Source organism: Schistocerca nitens, chromosome 7 (genome assembly GCF_023898315.1).
Source record: "Schistocerca nitens isolate TAMUIC-IGC-003100 chromosome 7, iqSchNite1.1, whole genome shotgun sequence".
NCBI classification, from domain to species: Eukaryota; Metazoa; Arthropoda; class Insecta; order Orthoptera; family Acrididae; genus Schistocerca; species Schistocerca nitens.
In genome coordinates this window covers 38,223,573-38,244,042 of record NC_064620.1, presented here as the reverse complement: position 1 = coordinate 38,244,042, position 20,470 = coordinate 38,223,573, and the positions used below count along the sequence as shown (strand labels likewise).

General features: G+C 38.6%; 1 protein-coding gene across 1 annotated transcript in view; it reads right to left on the bottom strand.

Annotated features, from left to right (window-relative positions):
• The window catches only part of LOC126195460 (neural-cadherin-like), a 368,993-nt gene that overhangs the window by 137,519 nt on the left and 211,004 nt on the right, over positions 1–20,470 (bottom strand). The window contains exon 13 of the mRNA XM_049934087.1: positions 12,501–12,669. Within this exon, the coding sequence (XP_049790044.1) occupies positions 12,501–12,669 (169 nt within the window). The remainder of the gene's footprint in view (positions 1–12,500; positions 12,670–20,470) is intronic.

The following is a 20,470-nucleotide window of genomic DNA, read 5'->3' as shown; positions in this document are numbered from 1 at the left end:
TATTAATCCCACACAGCATTAATATGAGGCTGATCATGATGCTGAAACAGTTGCATGAAGTGCACGTTAGTGCCACTAGTCTGAGTAGCTATTTTTACCAGGTCACCATCTACATCCCCCCCATGAACCATGGACCTTGCCGTTGGTGGGGAGGCTTGCGTGCCTCAGTGATACAGATGGCCGTACCGTAGGTGCAACCACAACGGAGGGGTATCTGTTGAGAGGCCAGACAAACATGTGGTTCCCGAAGAGGGGCAGCAGCCTTTTCAGTGGTTGCAGGGGCAACAGTCTGGATGATTGACTGATCTGGCCTTGTAACATTAACTAAAACGGCCTTGCTGTGCTGGTACTGCGAACGGCTGAAAGCAAGGGGAAGTTCGGTGGCAGAAGGAACAAGACTTTTGGTCTGGTGATTACAGGGTTATAAATACAAAATCAAATAGGGGTAATGCAGGAGTAGGTTTAATAATGAATAAAAAAATAGGAGTGCAGGTTAGTTACTACAAACAGCATAGTGAATGCATTATTGTGGTCAAGATAGACACAAAGCCCATGCCTACTGCAGTAGTACAAGTTTATATGCCAACTAGCTCTGCAGATGATGAAGAAATTGATGAAATGTATGACGAGATAATAGAAATTATTCAGGTAGTGAAGGGAGACGAAAATTTAATAGTCATGGGTGACTGAAATTCGTCAGTAGGAAAAGGGAGAGAAGGAAACGTAGTAGGTGAATATGGATTGGGGGTAAGAAATGAAAGAGGAAGCCGCCTTGCAGAATTTTGCACAGAGCATAACTTAATCATAGCTAACACTTGGTTCAAGAATCATAAAAGAAGGTTGTATACCTGGAAGAATCCTGGAGATACTAAAAGGTATCAGATAGATTATATAATGGTAAGACAGAGATTTAGGAACCAGGTTTTAAATTGTAAGACATTTCCAGGGGCAGATGTGGATTCTGACCACAAACTATTGGTTATGAACTGCCGATTGAAAATGAAGAAACTGCAAAAAGGTGGGAATTTAAGGAGATGGGACCTGGATAAACTGAAAGAACCAGAGGTTGTAGAGAGTTTCAGGGAGAGCATAAGGGAACAATTGACAGGAATGGGGGAAAGAAATACAGTAGAAGAAGAATTGGTAGCTCTGAGGGATGAAGTAGTGAAGGCAGCAGACGATCAAGTAGGTAAAAAGACGAGGGCTATTAGAAATCCTTGGGTAACAGAAGAAATATTGAATTTAATTGATGAAAGGAGAAAATATAAAAATGCAGTAAATGAAGCAGGCAAAAGGGAATACAAACGTCTCAAAAATGAGATCGACAGGAAGTGCAAAATGGCTAAGCAGGGATTGCTAAAGGACAAATGTAACAATGTAGAGGCTTGTCTCACTAGGGGTAAGATAGATACTGCCGACAGGAAAATTAAAGAGACCTTTGGAGAGAAGAGAACCACTTGTATGAATATCAAGAGCTCAGATGGCAACCCAGTTCTAAGCAAAGAAGGGAAGGCAGAAAGGTGGAAGGAGTATATAGAGGGTTTATACAAGGGCGATGTACTTGAGGACAATATTATGGAAATGGAAGAGGATGTAGATGAAGATGAAGTGGGAGATAAGATACTGCGTGAAGAGTTTGACAGAGCACTGTAAGACCTGAGTTGAAACAAGGCCCCGGGAGTAGACAACATTCCATTAGAACTACTGATGGCCTTGGGAGAGCCAGTCATGACACAACTCTACCATATGGTGAGCAAGATGTATGAGACAGGCGAAATACCCTCAGACTTCAAGAAGAATATAATAATTCCAATCCCAAAGAAAGCAGGTGTTGACAGAAGTGAAAATTACCAAACTATCAGTTTAATAAGTCACAGCTGCAAAATACTAACGCGAGTTCTTTACAGACGAATGAAAAAACTGATAGAAGCCGACCTCGGGGAAGATCAGTTTGGATTCTGTAGAAATGTTGGAACACGTGAGGCAATACTGACCTTATGACTTATCTTAGAAGAAAGATTAAGGAAAGGCAAACCTACGTTTCTAGCATTTGTAGACTTAGAGAAAGCTTTTGACAACGTTAACTGGAATACTCTCTTTCAAGTTCTGAAGGTGGCAGGGGTAAAATACAGGGAGCGAAAGGCTATTTACAATTTGTACAGAAACCAGATGGCAGTTATAAGAGTCGAGGGGCATGAAAGGGAAGCAGTGGTTGGGAAAGGAGTGAGACAGGGTTGTAGCCTCTCCCCGATGTTATACAATCTGTATATTGAGCAAGCAGTAAACGAAACAAAAGAAAAATTCGGAGTAGGTATTAAAATTCATGGAGAAGGAGTAAAAACTTTGAGGTTCACCGATGACATTGTAATTCTGTCAGAGACTGCAAAGGATTTGGAAGAGCAGTTGAATGGAATGGACAGTGTCTTGAAAGGAGGATATAAGATGAACATCAACAAAAGCAAAACGAGGATCATGGAATGTAGTCTAATTAAGGCGGGTGATGCTGAGGGAATTAGATTAGGAAATGAGACACTTAAAGTAGTAAAGGAGTTTTGCTATTTGGGGAGCAAAATAACTGATGATGGTCGAAGTAGAGAGGACATAAAATGTAGACTGGCAATGGCATGGAAAGCGTTTGTGAAGAAGAAAAATTTGTTAACATCGAGTATAGATTTAAGTGTCAGGAAGCCGTTTCTGAAAGTATTTGTATGGAGTGTAGCCATGTATGGAAGTGAAACATGGACGATAAATAGTTTGGACAAGAAGAGAATAGAAGCTTTCGAAATTTGGTGGTAGAGAAGAATGTTGAAGATAAGATTGGGTAGATCACGTAACTAATGAGGAGGTATTGAATAGGATTGAGGAGAAGAGAAGTTTGTGGCACAACTTGACTAGAAGAAGGGATCGGTTGGTAGGACATGTTTTGAGGCATCAAGGAATCACAAATTTAGCATTGGAGGGCAGCGTGGAGGGTAAAATCGTAGAGGGAGACCAAGAGATGAATACACTAAGCAGATTCAGAAGGATGTAGGTTGCAGTAGGTACTGGGAGATTAAGAAGCTTGCACAGGATAGAGAAGCATAGTAGAATGGAGAGCTGCATCAAACCAGTCTCAGGAATGAAGACCACAACAACAACAATCATCTACATCAGGTCTGGCCAGAAATTCTGCACGCGTGCGGTGCTCCTGCACATGTGCAACTTCCGGGTCGCAGTGTGCATGCCGCATCCATCAGTGATCATGTAGTGCATGTTTCTACCCACAGATGTCGCTATATCCACTTGCTGGGATACGCTGTACCGGCGCATTCTAGCAAGCCAACCATGGGAAGGTATTTCACGTATTAAACATTTAAAATAATGTCACAATCTGCTCATTGCGATGTCTACTTTTATTGTAACAATTTAATCCAGTAAGACAAGTAATACAGTTAACATTCGTGGTTTTTTTTTACGGCAGCTTGTTGACGGCACGTAAATAAGCGTAATGTTTTTGATGTAATTTTTAAGAAAGAGAGCACTTAGCGACTTCCAACGAACCTTATTCATGATTTCAAATAACATTAAACTAATGCAGGTTTCCTATAACTAATTCTCGGTGCCCTCAGTTACACCCACGTAATTTCTGTCTCACTGACCTATGAACAGAATGATAACCGCAGACCTCTCGATGATCACCTGTTATTTCAATACCATTATTACTATATCTTTCATCAGTTCCGTCTGAAATCTGCATAATAACTGACAATTAGATGAATGTTACGTTTTATCGACTTCAGCTGAGCGTAGCCCTTCACACATTGAAAAAAAAAAAAAAAAAAAAAAAAAAAAAACCCTAAATGTAAGTATACATTGGAACAATCGGTTTAATGACCAACTTTCCTGATAATAATGTAACATGGGGCAGAATGAGGCAATAATGTACTGTTAATAAACAATAATTTTTAATTATGACAGGAATAAATCCAGACACGTTTATCACTGGTCATGAGAAATGATAATCGAGTTGATATGTCTCATCCATTTTCTTAAGGACATTTAATGTTGCTTGCCTTTCTTCACTGTTGAGTTCACTACACTCGTCTTTGTGATATGTATTGTAGTGTCTTTCAATTGAAAACTTATGCTGGCCACCTATTATTCGGCGGCATAGCAAACACTGTGAGTTTTCACCAATGGCTACAAAAAAGGATTGCACTTCCCAGTCATTTTTAAACGACTGAGAACATAGATCTCTCGTCCTTTTCTTTTTCACAGTACCTGCCATTTCTCAGTACTTCTCTGTTAAGGTTACAGTTACTAGGGGTAAACGAGACTGGGTATGTTGCGCTCTTGGTTGTACCACGTAAACAGGGAAGTGGAGCCGCCACCATTCATTTAGGACACATGTCTAATAACAGATGTCGCTGTCGCACACATGCGCACATGTGCAGCACTTCCGCACGTCTGCACCCTGTGCAGCATTTGGCCGGCCCTGATCTACATCGTATCCCCTTCCCTATCAAGACTATTCCCTGCCCCTCCCACAATCACTACCTGATGCTCTTCTGTAAAATTCCTACATAATTCCCTTATGTTAACAGGCCCCTGAGCCAACTCTGCACTAATGCTGGTGACCTGTTGCTCACTTACTAAACCTTCTTGCAACTGTTTGCCCACACCTCCACCATGCAAACTACCTAGCAGCAGAACCTTCTTCTTTCTGTTACAATTTGCAGTTGGCTTAGGCTCCCTAACTTCTGAGGGCTGCTGCATGTTTTATTTTTTAGATTTTATTTATTTATTTATGCATCTGTCTTCCCTAAACAGGAAGCCCTTATATTCACTACAATAATTCAGCAAATATTTTATACACTCAACCACTGTCCATCAGATATACAAAATTAACAGAAACTTTAGGGGATGGAATATTCACTACAATATTTCAGCAAATATTTTATACACTCAACAGCTGTCCATCAGATATACAAAATTAACAGAAACTTTAGGGGATGAAAGACAGTGTTTTCAGTTTTGCCATAATATAAACATTATCAGAATTATTTATTGGCCTAAATAGTCATTTACTGAGCAAAAACATCGTTTAAGTAGAAATTTTTTAAATCCTACTTTAAATCTGTTTTAATCTTATAACTTTCTGATGTTGGCTGGCAGTATGTTGTAGGTGAACAAGGTGGGTGTGGTAACAATTCATACCTTAGTTAGTGTAATTTTGCCATGGCGATGGCACATGTGTGCAGGTGCGCGTCAAGAGTTGTGGCACCCATCTTGCAGATAATTTTTTCATTTCTAATTCTTCAGTTAAAATGTGATATATTCTTTCAGATGACATCTGGCAAGTGTGAGCAATTTCAAACACTTTCAATCAGCAGTACTCCATGACCATTTTGTGCACTTTTGCAATGATTTCTGGAGTTGTGACACATCTTGGCGGACCACTGTGCAGATCATCATCTAAGCTCTCCTGACCAAATTTAAATTCATTTGTGCACTTGCCAACAGTTCACTATGAAGGAGCAACGTTCCCCAGAGTATTCTGGAAATCAGCATGAATGTCCTTTGCTTTCATACATTTCTTTACAAAGTACATAATCACTGCTCGAATCTCGATTTTTTCCATCTTCGTATATCACTACACAGGAACAACAACAGACCCACATCACCGCCACAGCTCTCTTCCAAGAGCACTGACATGGCACGTGTTTACAGGCAACAGTGCAATGAATATAATGTGAACAACTTGTTGCACTACAGCTGACCTCTCGTGGTGATTCCGAGAACTTTTCAAACCATCCTCGTATCACACTAATGTCATCTGGGAATATTATGGCCTTTACTGCTCCATCTGAGATGTGAATGTCATTTATGTAGACAAGGAACAATAAGGCACCTAGAATACTGCCTTGTGGCACTCCAGTTTACACTTTTTTTTTGCATCTCATACTAAATTTATTTTGTGGTTGGAGTAATCTGACATCAGTCCAACAATCTGTGTTCTGTTTTATATGTATGATTCAAACCACTTTTTCCCTGTCCCATGAATACATAATGCTTCCAGTTTTTCTAAAAGATTGCCATGATTGACCGTGTTAAATGCTTTGGAGAGATCTAAATTTATTTCTACTGCACAATTGTCTTTTTCTACATTTTTGATTATTTGTTCAGTGTAGCACATTAGTGCTGCTTCTGTGTTTTTACCTGCCTGGAGACCATGCTGATTTCTATTTAGTAATTTATGGTCATTTAGATAATTGTTGATTCTGTGTTTTATTAATTTTTCTATTATTTTGGAAAATGCCAGAAGGAGAGATATTGGCCAATAGTTTTCTACCTTATGCTTGTCACTGTTTTTGAGTAATGACTTCACTTTTGACATTTTCATCCTTTCTGGAACACTCCTTCACTAAATGATAAGTTGGCTATGTATGCCAAGGGCCTTGTGATTTGTAGAGCTGTGATTGTTATGATATAAACAGGCACTTCATCTACTCCTGCAGACATTTTAGGTTTCAAACTTTTTATTGCTTTGAACACTTCATGTTGATCTCTTGGATCTATCCTCATGCTACAAGCAGCTTTTGCAAATTCAGGTTTTTCTTGGTTTGTAAATTTTGAGCTTAAGGAAGTTTTTTCATTTATGAAATAATTGTTGATGTAATTTGGCAAATCTTGTTTTTTAATATTGACATTTTCTGTGTTTTTGAGAATGATGTCCTGGTCTTCCCATCTCTTTCCTGTTTCAGTCTTCACAATACCCCCAAATGGCCTTTTATTTGTTATCAGACTGTCCTATGAAGTTGTCATTACTCATAAATTTTGCCTTGGCAATTACTTTTCAATATACCCACTAGTAATTCTTAACATATTCTATGAACTGTGGATCTGTAGATCTCTTCATTTTGAATTTAGTCTCTCTAAATTTCCACAAGAAGTTTTGATGCCATCTGAGATCCAAGAACGTGGCTTCATATTGTGATGTGATGTGATTCTTGACAGCTTCTTTGGAAAGCACATTTCCAAATATCCCATGAAAATTGAAGAAAAATTGCTATACACATCATTCATATTTGTTAGGGACAGCACTTATGCCCAAGAATCATTAGTTAGGATATTTGTAAATGCTACACAGTTTTCAGTGGAAAATTTTCTTTTATACATGAAGTACACTTTTATTTCTTGCAGTGGCATTGAAGGAATTTTGAGGATAAGAGCATTATGGTCTGATAATCCCAAATCAGTATTTGTTACTTCTACTTCTGTGGATTGTACATTTGAAAATATATAATCTATAAGACTGTTTTATTATATGTTATTGTTTTAGGTTCATGTATGTGCGGAAACAGATCGAAACTACATAATAGATTTAGGAATTGATTTTTTAGCCTACTTTCATTCATAAGATTTATGTTGAAATCCCCACAGACATCTGCAGTGACTCTTTCAGTAAAAAGAATGTTAAGCAGTGTTTCTAATTGATTAATGAATATGTCTATACCCCAGTAGGTGGACTGTATATTGCTATGACAATGACTTTTTCCTGTATTTCATACAACTGTATAGCTGCTACTTTAAAATGATTTTCCACACTCAATGATTCAGCTTCACACTTTATTTTGTACCTGATACTTGATTTAGTAAGGATACATACACTTCCATTTTAGGCCTTTTTTCTACAATACTGACTTGCCAACTTATATGGATGAATATTAATGCTACTTAGTTCAAAACTTCTGCACCAATGCACCATTAATTGCTATATCATGTTTTGATGACTTATTTCTAAGGAACTGAATATTTAGGCTTAAAATCTGCAGGTGACTAGGAAAAGAACTGGTTACAGTTTTATTTACATTCTGTGCTGTCATATTCGTTCCCGTGTCCTAGTGAGATACCAAAAGTCCTTGATAGGGACAGGTTTCTTGCATCTCTCAGGTCGTACCTGTACATTGGGCTGTGGTGAGTTGTTTGTTGCTGCTATTGGTGCTGCTGCTGATGTACTACACCTACAGCTACGAGAAGCTCCTTCCTTTCCACTCAACTCTGGCAGTTGGTCAAATCTATTGGTTGTATGCAAAGTACAACTGTCTGAGTATCTCCTCTCCTATCTGCCTTCTTACAAACTGCCATTTCCCATTCCCCAGTGCCCTTCACCCTCCTCAACCTATCTAGTTCTTCCTTTGCATATTGTAACTGCACCTGAAGGGCACAGATCTTACACTCCTGCTCCTCTATCAAATTATTTCTGCTACAGATTCTGCATTTACAGAAGAGGATCTTGCTAGAAAACCCACTGGCTTCCCCACTGCAATCCTCCCAATGAAAATACTTTGAAAAAATCTCACACCATAACCCACTACTCACAAACCTATGAAAAAGACGGTATAAACTTATATGACCTTGGAGATTTGCCCCTCAATTTGGTCCTAGACATGTAAAATAAATAAATGAAACAGAAATTGGTTGAAAGGACATATCTGAAGGCACCAAAAATTGTAAATTTGCGAATGTTGGGAACTGGGGGGGGGGGGGGGGGGGGGGGGAAATCTACTATATAGAGAGAGAGACCAATATTTTACCACAGTAAGCAGGTTCAAATGGATTAAAGGGCTTGCACCAGCTAGACTAATGTGGAGAGATACATTAACCAATCTTTAGACTGAAAACCACAGTGAATGATTAAGTTGTTATGGAAAGAAAAATGCAGATGTAATACCCCAAAGAAGATTCAAACAGATTTATTCAGATGTTGAAATACAAAATTAGGTAACCTTACAATTGGTAATCCTGTAATGAATTATAAGTTGCATTACCTTATAGAAGAAAATAACTGGAGTGTTTGATGGATGAAGTGGATGGAGCTGCTAATATATTTATGCTGTGAGCACAGGCAAGAGTGTAGGCTAATCAGAAGAAGAAAGTGATTCATGCTACTAGTAAACAGTTATTACTTTGAACCACTACTAAAACAACAATAATATTGATGAAAGGTAGTTTAGGTCCTGGTGGATGATTATGTTATGTATGTATGTATGTATGTATGTATGACATTGTGTAACAATGGGTATGCTCCTCTGCAGGTGGTTCATGGGGGTGCTTGGAGAATTAGATGCATGTATGGACTTGGCTCATGAGATCTGTTTATGCATTATGTGATATTATGGTGCCTGTGTCATCCAGGCATATGACACAAGTACAGTGATGACTACAGCCATTATGAAACAGTACATCAGAACAACAGAGGTACTGTAATATTGTTTATCTACCACGTGAATTTCAATTAAAATGACTCCCCTGTATGGGAAGATGTATAATGAATGTACGAGTGCAGGTTGTAGACACATTGTTGATGACATGGTGAAGTTTGGATATGGCCATGTGTTGTGCTGGAATAGCCTAATGGTAAGATGGCCAGCTGCAATAAGCAGGAAATCCTAGTTTGAGTCCTGATCTGGTACAAATTTTCATTGTCGTCATTCAGTTATACAGCAGATGGTTATCATATTTGCAACTGTGAATTCACTGTATGTTTGTGCATTAGCTTTGAAGGGTAGTGCTTGTCTGTGAAGGCCTTAGTAAGACCTTCAGTTTACTGGACAATGGATTGCTTATGACTGTAGATGTGCCATACAGTGATGACTACTACACTGTAAGGGAGAATATTTTTCATGTGGAAGGGATAGCACACGTTAAAGTGGAGGTACAGATGATGTTGGGTGGACTTTATATGGATGAAGATTTTTATGGTGCCATGAGAGAGGTTGAAGTGAGTGTCTAGGAAGGTGACACACTGAGTTGAAGAAAATCAAGTGAAAGGATGGAATGAAGGTATTCAGGCTGCTAAAAGTAAGGAAAGAATATCATATTCTTGGGTACACACCATGAAGATGCCATTAATGAACCTGAACTGAATAAGGTGGCTGAGGATTTTCAGTAGTAAAGAAAGTTTCCTCTAGATGATGTATAAAAAGACCGACATATTAGGGAGCATGCCAGTGTCCATGGGTATGACATGGATTTATTTGTTTATTTTTCCCTCGAAGGAGAGCTGGTTCTGGCTAATTATAGAGTTGGCCAGCAGTACAAATAATGAGACAGTGAAATGGGAGAGGTAGTGTTTAATGACAACAAGTTCATGGACATGGGGGGATGTTGATGAATGGCCGGAATTGGGGGGGAGGGGGGGAGGGGGGTGTTGACAGTGAGAAGCAAGGAACCAGGTGGTAGATGAATGGGAGTGGAGGAGAGGTGACAAAGGAAGTGGTTCATGTCCTTGATATAGGAAGTTAGAATACAGGCATTGAGTTGGAGGTGTTCTTCAACTATGGCCGAGATTTTTTTGGTGGGAACACAGTGAGCAGTTACAATGGGATGGTTCAGTTTATGGATTTTGAGAAACACATAGAAGATACGTAGGTCTGCAGAGATATTAAGCTTTCGCTACAAGATGTCAGAAGCACAATATGCATATTAAGGTTAAAGTGCCCTGTGTTCACAGTGCAACATGAGTGGCAAAAACATATTGGTAGACACAATCATCTCCATGTCAGAGTGGTAAATGAGCAATGATGGTAGTTCAGGCTGTAGTGTCGGTGCCAGTTGATGTGCCTACAAGCTGCTGTGACTTTTCCTGGTGCATGAATAGTAGTTAGGATGAGAAAAGAGATGACTGTAGAGTTGAAGTTTGGAATGGGTCTAGGAATTTCAGTAGCGATCAAAGATTATGCTGGACTTCTGGGATGGATTGACTATGGCAGCACTTGCAGGTTGAAGAATCTGACTGTGGGCATATACTTTCTGTGACAGAACCACTGCCGTTAGCATGATAGTAGAGCCTTTGCCTGCAGCAGGAATGATCAAATCAGGTCTGTTCCAAGATGATGGGTGGCTGCTTTCACCTCCACCCAGAGGTTTGTGTTCTTTGGGAGAGACCTAGGGAAGGAAGGTGAAGACGTTTGGGGTTAGGAATTACTGAAATGTAACTAGCGATCAGGTGTGTGGCAGTGAAGGAGGGCCTCAGCTGGATAGAACTATCATCTGAGAGAGATAAGGTTCAATGTTAGCATTTGGTCAGTTTAAATTGCAGGAGTTGGTGGCAAAAAAGTGCTTTCATTGTAGACATTTGGTAAATGGAGAATAGAGCTTTGACCAGTCCAGCATGATTTGATTTGAGCATGCAACTATATGCGTGACCTTCAGAAAGGACTGAAACTGGTACTGTGGTTCTCAGTTAAAATGTTCCAATGGTGTTCTACATTTGTTTGTGTTTTGAGTTTTTAGGGATGTTGGGAGGAAGTTTTAGGTGGCATGAAGATGGAGTAGCTCAGCAAAGTATACCTTTCACCTGGGCTTTGACAACCTCTCATCATTCCCTGAAGTGAGAAGAACCATTCCTGCATCTAGAAAAGTGGTATTCCTGCCCAGTCTACAAAATATCCTTGCCCATTTTTATGATATGCTTACTTCCCACCCTTTGTTACATGGGTCATATTACTGTGGAAGAGTCAGGTAAAACACCTCAATTGCACACCCTCAGAACATCCATCTCTCAGTCATATCCCACCCTATCAAATGCAGGACCACTTGTGAAAGCAGTTGTGTCATATACCAACTTGTCCACAGACTTTTATGTGGGCATGATCATCAGCAAGCTGTCCTTCTGAGTGAATGTCCACCACTAAGCTATTGACAAAAGCAATGTAGACTAAGCAGTGCCAAATGTGCAGCTGACTACAATATGCTCAACTAAAATAGCTACTTCACAACCCCCACCCCTCCCCCTATCAGTTCCAGTTTCCATGATTTTCTTACGAAACATCCTGTAGTCATCCTGGCTTCAATCTCTGCCAGTACCTGTCCCACAAGTCTCCATCCCCATCCTCATGCCTCCTACTTCACTTTATTAATATACATCTGCAGTGTTTGCTTTGTAGTCTCCCACTCCTCTGTTCTGTCCCCCTCTTCCCCTCCCTCACACCTAACCAAATCTTCCATTTCATCATGTGCCACACCCAACTCTCCATGCCTCAGTTGTCAGAGCAAGCTCCCTGCTGCCACACTCCTGTCCCATTCCCATGTTGACCCTGCCTCCTTCTCTCTCTGCCACCGCAATTCCTTCCCTCCACCCTTCCTTGTACCTCTCACCCATTACAGTTGATGTAATCCCTCATCTGCAGCCAGCTGCAGTGTTGTGGGTTACCTTTCCCTCTTTCCATTATTTTTACCACAGCCTGACTTGTCAGTTGTAGCAAGCAGATGGCCTAACATTTATTAGGTAATATAACAGACAATAATAAACACTTTTTAGATTTTTTTCTTTTTGCCATTCCTCTACATGCCTCTTAATGATAAAGATCTACAAAAATCTGGAGGTGTAAGAGAAAATAAATGTTGCCATGCTTTTCTGTCATTTTAGTAAAAAGAAGTTTTCTAGAAAGAAGTTTTTAAATTTCATAAGGTCTGATTATACAAAAATTCACCTGGTCCTGTGAGACTATACATACCTTGTTGAAGATTTTTCTGATGAAGTTTTCATCTGACAAATCTAATATTCTGATTGAACCAGAATTGGCAATTACATTATAGGAAATATCTTTCACAATAACTGAGACATTAGCCAATATGTCAACTTGACCATGTTGATGATCATACACATTGAATTGCAAGGTGTATCTGTGGAAAAGATAAAAGGTTATATCTAGGGAATAATTATTTTTAATACAATATTACACTTTCAGCTTTCAATTGTCTAGAAAAATTTAATTCAAGTGCAAGTGAAACTTGAAAACTTAGTACAGAAAATTTACAGGTTGATGGAACTCTGAAGTTCATGTTCACAGAAAATGTGACTGAGAGAGAGTGATTGAAAAGAAAGTGAGCACATTTTTCATATTACACATTAAAAGGCAGTGAAAATGTTTGAGCTGGATGATGTCCCACATTTTCAGATAAATGTAGCATGTAAAAAGTACATATAACCAAACATCATAACATTAAATAACACATTTTTGCTCTCAATTGAAGACAGCCTGTAGAGCACAATGTAGGAAAATTCAGCAAATAATACTTGTTTGCAAGAAAGGATTATTATTATTACTTTATTATTATATAATTATTATTATTAGTATTACTACTGAAAAAATATAGAAATCAATGAAATCACTTAACAAGGGACAGGCAATGGGCCTGATAGTATACCAACATGACTCTACATAGAGCAAGTGAAAGAAATTTGCATCTGTTCATACAGCCATCTAATGCAGATCACTGCAGCAGCAAAGAGTTCCAAGTAGTTAAGAAAAATCTACAGATCATTCCCATTTTCAAGAATGGCCATAGAACAGACATTAGCCTATAGGCCTATATTGCTGATGTCAGTTTGTTATAAGACTTTGAAACACAGTCTATGTCTGTGTATTATGACCTTTTTGAAGACTGAAAATCTCCTCTGTAAGAGTCAGTATGAATCTCATGAACAATGACTGAATGAAACTCATGTCACTTAGTTTGTTCATGAGATCTTGAACATGGTAATTACCAGTGCCTGAGTTGCTGTCAGGTTTTTTGATTTCTGAACGATGTTGTCTAATGAACAATATATGTGCTTACAGAACATCAGACTAGTTTTGTGGTAGGGTTGAAGAGTGCCTAGCAAATAGGATGCAGTATGTCACTTTTAACACAGAGAAATCTTCAGATGTAAAAGTAATTTTGGGCATATCCCAAGAAATAATTATAGCACCATAACTGTTCACAATATACATAAATGAGATAGCAGATAATATTGACATCAGAAGTTCCATGAGGCTGTTTGCAAGTTGATGCCATTGTATGTAAAGAAGCTACAACATTAGAAAAGTGAAGCAAAATGTAGGAAGACCTGCAGAGAATTGACCCTTGGTGCGGGGGTTGGCAGTTGTTCCTTAACATAAAATGTGTCATGTTCTGCGTAAATAGGTGGAAATGGCTGTTGTTATATGATAACACAATTGCCAAATAGTCACTGGAAGTAGCCGAATCCAAGTACTTGGGAGTATGTGTATAGAGTGATTTTAAATGGAACACTCACATAAAACTAATTGCGGTAAAGGTAAGCACCAGACAGATTAACTGGAAGAATCCCCAGGAAGATCCAGGCATTCTTATAGGGCGGGATTACTAGTAGTTAGGAGCTCCAACGTTAGGTGCATAATGCCACCTTTAGGGATGTGGCTGCCAAAGAGGGGAAGGAGGATGTGTGTATTTTTTGTTCATACCATGGAAAGTCATTCCAGATGTGGAGTGGCTCTTTCTGGATGCCATGAAGAGTACAGAGGATAGCCAATTGCAGGTAGTGGCTCATGTTGGTGCTAATGATCTGTATTGTATTGTACTGTAAGAGAATGTCTCTGGTTTCTGGTGGCTATCTGAAATGATATAGACTCAGTTTCGGTTGCAAGATGAAGGCAGAGCTCACCATCTGTAGCACTGTCAACAGGACTGATTGTGGATTTTTGGTAGAGAGCCAAGTTGAGGGTCTGAATTAGAAACTGTGCAGGTTCCAGATTCCTTGACTTGGGCCACAGGGTAGTGGAGTATCAGATTCCTCTTAATATTTCAGAGGGCCATTACCCACAGGACACAGTTTGCAGATAGTGGGGGCTGTGTGGAGTGGACTGGGCAGTTTTTTAGGTTAGAGAATCTTGAGAAATAACAACAAGCCTTCAATGTCAAAGGATGCAAAATAAACACAGGATAAGGGTGTACCTAGGAACCTTAGTTATTCTAGCTGCAAACTGTCAAAGCAGTGTTGGGAAAGAACTAGAGCTGCAAGTGCTAATAGAGAGCATTGAAGCTTGTCATGGGACACCTTTTCTAGCATATCTTTTTTTTATATAGAAGTAGCTGATACCAGAATTAATCTCAAATGTGTTACGGGTGAACATTCTTGGCAGTTTCACTGAAAGAATTTCATACGATTTTGGATATGATGTATTATATTTCAGACTACAATGTGTAAAAAGAAATAATTTGTTAGTACTCTGTACATGCAGTTAAAACTACTCTTCTTTTAGAAATATTTGAAATTACAAAATTTCAGGCATATTTAAAATTCGTATTATTAACTGCACAATCTAATGCCAATTATTAAATTTATTTCTGGATTCATTTATAAAATAATGATATATTTTAGCAAAGATTCCTCTTTTGTCAAGAAAGTTTGTAAACTCTTTTGCTTTGTAAACTCTTTGGAATATTGTGAGTACCACAGAATGTAGGGAGTAGCGGGCATGCGTGCTTCTGATGGAGACAGATGTTTTTATATGATCGACACTAACAATGTAATTTGGAATATTAAGTGGAAATTGTAAAAAACGGTGTGGTATTTAATAAAGTGGCAAAGAATAAAATTCAAGAAATATACAGGCAAATCTTCATCAGTTATTTGGTCATTAGGAACCCACAACATTAAATAAAAATTTCAGCTGCAAGACTGTACCTCTAGATGCAAGACTTGGAGCCAACAACAAAAGAAAATTAAGATAAGTAAAAAGTTTTTCTTTTGTTTATCTTATACCTCTCGAAACTGTTGCAAATAATGAAGAGACTAAGAGAAATTTAATGGCGATGTGTGGGAGGGTAAGATTACAAGCTTAAATCATTAAAGGTCCTGAAAGCTGGTTAAAGCCAGAGATAAGTTTGACAGGAACTTTTACAAAAGATCTGCAGGAGTTCTGAAAGGACAGGTTAAATACAGTAGGTGGTGGTGTATTTCTTGCTGTTAGAAGTAGTTTATCTTGTAGCAACACTGAAGAAGATAGTTCCTGTGAGGTAGTAAGGGTAGGGGTTATACTTGACAACCACAATAAATTAATAATTTATTCCTTTTACAGACTCCTCAGTTCAGATATTACAGTTGCAAAAAGGTTCAAAGAAAATTTGAGTATCATATAAAATAGATACCCCATTCATACAGTTGTAGTTGGTGTGACTTCAATCTACCCTTGATATATTGGCAAAACTACATGTTCAAAACCAGCGGCAGGCACAAACCATCATCTGAAATTGTACTAACTGCTTTCTCTGAAAATCTATTTGAGTAATTAATTCAGGAGCTCACTCAAAGCATAAATAGTTGTGAAAATATACTTGAACTCTTAGCAAAAATAATTCTGAGTTAACAGGGAGCATCATGATGGATAAAATGATTAGTGGCCATAAGACTGTTGTAGTGAGACTGAATACCACAACATCCAAACTCACAAAATATAAGCACGAAATAAATCTATTTAGAAAAGCAGAAAAAAATTTGCTTGACTCTTTCCTGAGAGGTGATCTCCAATCCTAACAAACTATGTAAGCATTGACCAGACCTAGCTTGAATTCAGGGAAATCGCACTGACAGCAATTGAAAGATTTATACCACATAAATTAATAGCAGATGGAACTCAAACCCCATGATATGCATAACAGGTCAAAACACTGTTGTAGAAGCAACAAAAAAGTGTGCCAAATGTAAAAGAATGCAAAACCCCAATATTGGCAAAGTTTAACCGGAGCTTGAAATTTAGCAGTAGTTTCCAAAATGAAACTCTGTCTTGAAATCAAAAGAGATTCTGGCCATATGTAAAGTACACCAGTGACAAGACTCAGACAATAACTTCACTGCACAGTAGGACAGCACCACTAAAGCAGAGTTACAAAATATGGTTTTCCAAAATACCTTCATCAAAGAAGAGAAAATAAATATTTCTGAATTTGAATCTAGGGCAGCTGTCCACATATGTTACATAGAAGGAGATATCGTTGGTGCAGCGAAGCAAATCATATCACTTAATTAAGGCAAATCTTCTGGTCCAGCTTGTATATTAATTAGGCAGCTTTCAATGTATGCTAATCTAATAGCTCCATACTCAGAAATAACATACAACTGCTTGCTCAACAAAAGATCTGTACGTAAAGACAGGGAAGTTGCATGGGTCATATCAACACTCAAGAAAGGAAATGGGAATAATCCATTGTATTGCAGACCCACATCACTGGCATCAATTTGCAGGAGGATTTTGGAATGTATACTGTGTTCAAACATTATCAATTACCTCAAAGAAAATGATCTGCTATCACAGAGTCAGAATGGATTCAGAAAATATTGTTCTTGTGCAACACATCTAGTTCTTTATTCTCATGACATAATGAATTCTATTTGACAAGGGATTTCAAATTGATTATATATTTCTATGTTTCAATAACATTCCTCACAAGTGGCTTCTAGTAAGACTGCTTGCCTATGGAGTGCTGTCTCAGTTCCACAACTGGATTCATGATTTCCATCAGAAAATTACTGTAGGAGAGTCATACAATAAAAGAGAAGTGATTCCCCAGGTACCAGGTGTAGAAGTATGAAATTAGGATTTGATTGCAATAATTACACATATATTGTTTGGAACTGATAAACAACATTTTATTCACAATAATTTCCATTGGCTATCTATACATTTCTCCCACCTCTCCAGCAGGCTATGAATGCCATGCCAAAAAAACAGTTCTTCTTTTGAGGCAGCCATTTTCGTACATTTTTATAAGAATTGAAGCATTATTCAGTGACAGTGTGTCCCAGTGATGCAAATATATGATAATCAGATGGAACCAAGTCTGGAGAAAAGCCACATGCCCTAGTATTTCCCAACTGAATACCTAGATTGTTGTCCTGACCCATTTTGCTGGGTTGATGAGGTGTTATCATGGACAATATGGCTTTGTGTTGCCTTTTTCCATATTCTGGTAATTTTTCACGTAATGTTTGATTTAAATCAATCATTTGCTGTTGTTAGTGATCAGTGTCAATGGTTTCACCAGGTTTTAGCAGCTCATAATAGATGACTCCCTTCTGATGCCACCAAACATGGAGCATTATCCTCTTTCCAAAGCGATTTGGTCTTACAGTGGATGTTGATGGTTTACCTTGATTCACCTGTGATTTACAATGCTTAGGATTCTCAAAATATATTCATTTTTCATCACCTGTCACTATTTTATGGAGAAACAACTTTCTTTTGTATCTGATGAGCAGCGTTTCAGAAGTGGTCTTTCAATTTGCTTGCTTCTTTCATTCAGTTCATGTTGAACTCATTTTCTATTTTCTGCACCTTTCCCATAGCTTTCAACCAAAGAGAAACGGCTTTCTATGTCACATTCAATTGTTCCACGAGTTACTGTTGAGTTTGAGCATAATCTTCATCCAACAAGGCCTGCAATTAATTGTATTTGAACTTATTTGATGTTTTCCTGCGCTCGTCGTTTCTCACATCAAAATCACCACTTTTGAATTTTTGAGGCACTTGAAACACTTTGTTTTCCCAAGAGCATGTTCACTGAAAGCTTCGACAAGCATTTGATGTGATTCTGCAGCAGTTTTCTTTGAACGATAACAGAAAACCAATGCTGTCCACAAATCATAGTTCATAGCCACAAAAGTTGACATGTTTATGGGTTTGGAACAGATATCAGTGAATGGAACTTGGGTTACTGTGTGTTGAAATTCGTCATCAGCCATTAAAGGAAGCCAATGGCACTGCAGTTGCAGTCTCACGGGACCTACACTGACAGCTTGCACCATCTAAAGGGAAATACTGGTTTCATACTTCCATATCTGGTAAGCGTTATAGGCCTTCTGCTGTTCCTAATCTACATAAATGATTTAGGAGGTAATCAGAGCAGTCCCTTTAGATTGTCTGAGGATGATGCTGTCAGTTACCATCTAGTAAAGTCATTGGGAGATCAAAACAAATTGCAAAATGATCTATACAAGATATATGGTAAGCAAAAAGTGGCAATTGACCCTACATAACGAATAGGGCACTCATCCACATGAGTACTAAAATGGATCCTTTAAATTTTTGTTACATGATAAACTACACAAATTTAAAGGCTATCAAGGGATTACAAATACAAACAACTTAAAATGAAATGATCAGTTGATAATGGGTATGGGGAAGGCAAACCAAAGGCTGTGTTTTATTGGTAGAACACATAGAAGACAGATTGACTAAAGGTACTGCATACACTATGCTTGTCCATCCTCTGCTATGGTACTGTTGTATGGTATGACATCTTTACCAGAGGGGATTGATGGAGGACACTAAAAAAGTTCAAAGAAGGGCAGCTCAGTTTGTACATAAGTTGCAGTGGCAGTCACTAAAACAAAGGTGTTTTTCATTGCACTTTTCATGAAGTGACCTTTTCATGAAGTTTCAGTCACCAGCTTTCTCCTCTGAATGTGAAACTATTTTGTTGACATGCACTGACATAAGTAGCAATGATCATCACAATAAAATAAGAGAATTCAGAACGTCCATGGAGAGATTCAAGTGTTCATATTTCCATCACTATTCAAAAGTGAAATGTTACAAAATAGGCATTTAAGTGTGAATTGCAGAGTAGCCATGAAGATGTACATGTGAAGTGTAATTCACCCACAAAAGAAGTAGCATTCAAAATCCTTGTTTGACCAATAATTTGATATTGCTCATCAGTCTGTGACTCTTAACAGGTAAGACTGACAGATGATATTGAGAAAACTCAAAGAGTAACAGTGCATTTCATTGCAGGTTCATTCAGTAAGTGCAAAAATGTCATGGAATGCTCATCCAACTCTGGTAGGAGAGACTGCAAGAGAAGTGTCATGCACCACAGAGTGGTTCACAGTTAAAATTCTGGAATTATATGTCCCTAGATGAGCCAACCAATATATTACTTCACTGTATACAGGGTGTTACAAAAAGGTATGGCCAAACTTTCAGGAAACAGTGTTACAAAAAGGTAAGGCCAAACCTTCAGGAAACATTCCTCACACACAAAGAAAGAAAATATGTTATGTGGACATGTGTCCAGAAACGCTTACTTTCCATATTAGAGCTCATTTTATTACTTCTCTTCAAATCACATTAATCATGGAATGGAAACACACAGCAACAGAATGTACCAGCGTGATTTCAAACACTTTGTTACAGGAAATGTTCAAAATGTCCTCCATTAGCGAGGATACATGCATCCACCCTCCATCGCATGGAATCCCTGATGCGCTGATGCAGCCCTGGAGAATGATGTATTGTATCACAGCTGTCCACAATACGAGCACGAAGATTCTCTACATTTGGTACCGGGGTTGCGTAGACAAGAGCTTTCAAATGCCCCCATAAATGAAAGTCAAGAGGGTTGAGGTCAGGAGAGTGTGGAGGCCATGGAATTGGTCCACCTCTACCAATCCATTGGTCACCGAATCTGTTGTTGATAAGCGTATGAACACTTCGACAGAAATGTGCAGGAGCTCCATCGTGCATGAACCACATGTTGCATCGTACTTGTAAAGGCACATGTTCTAGCAGCACAGGAACAGTATCCCATATGAAATCATGATAACGTGCTCCATTGAGCATAGGTGGAAGAACATGGGGCCCAATCAAGACATCACCAACAATGCCTGCCCAAACGTTCA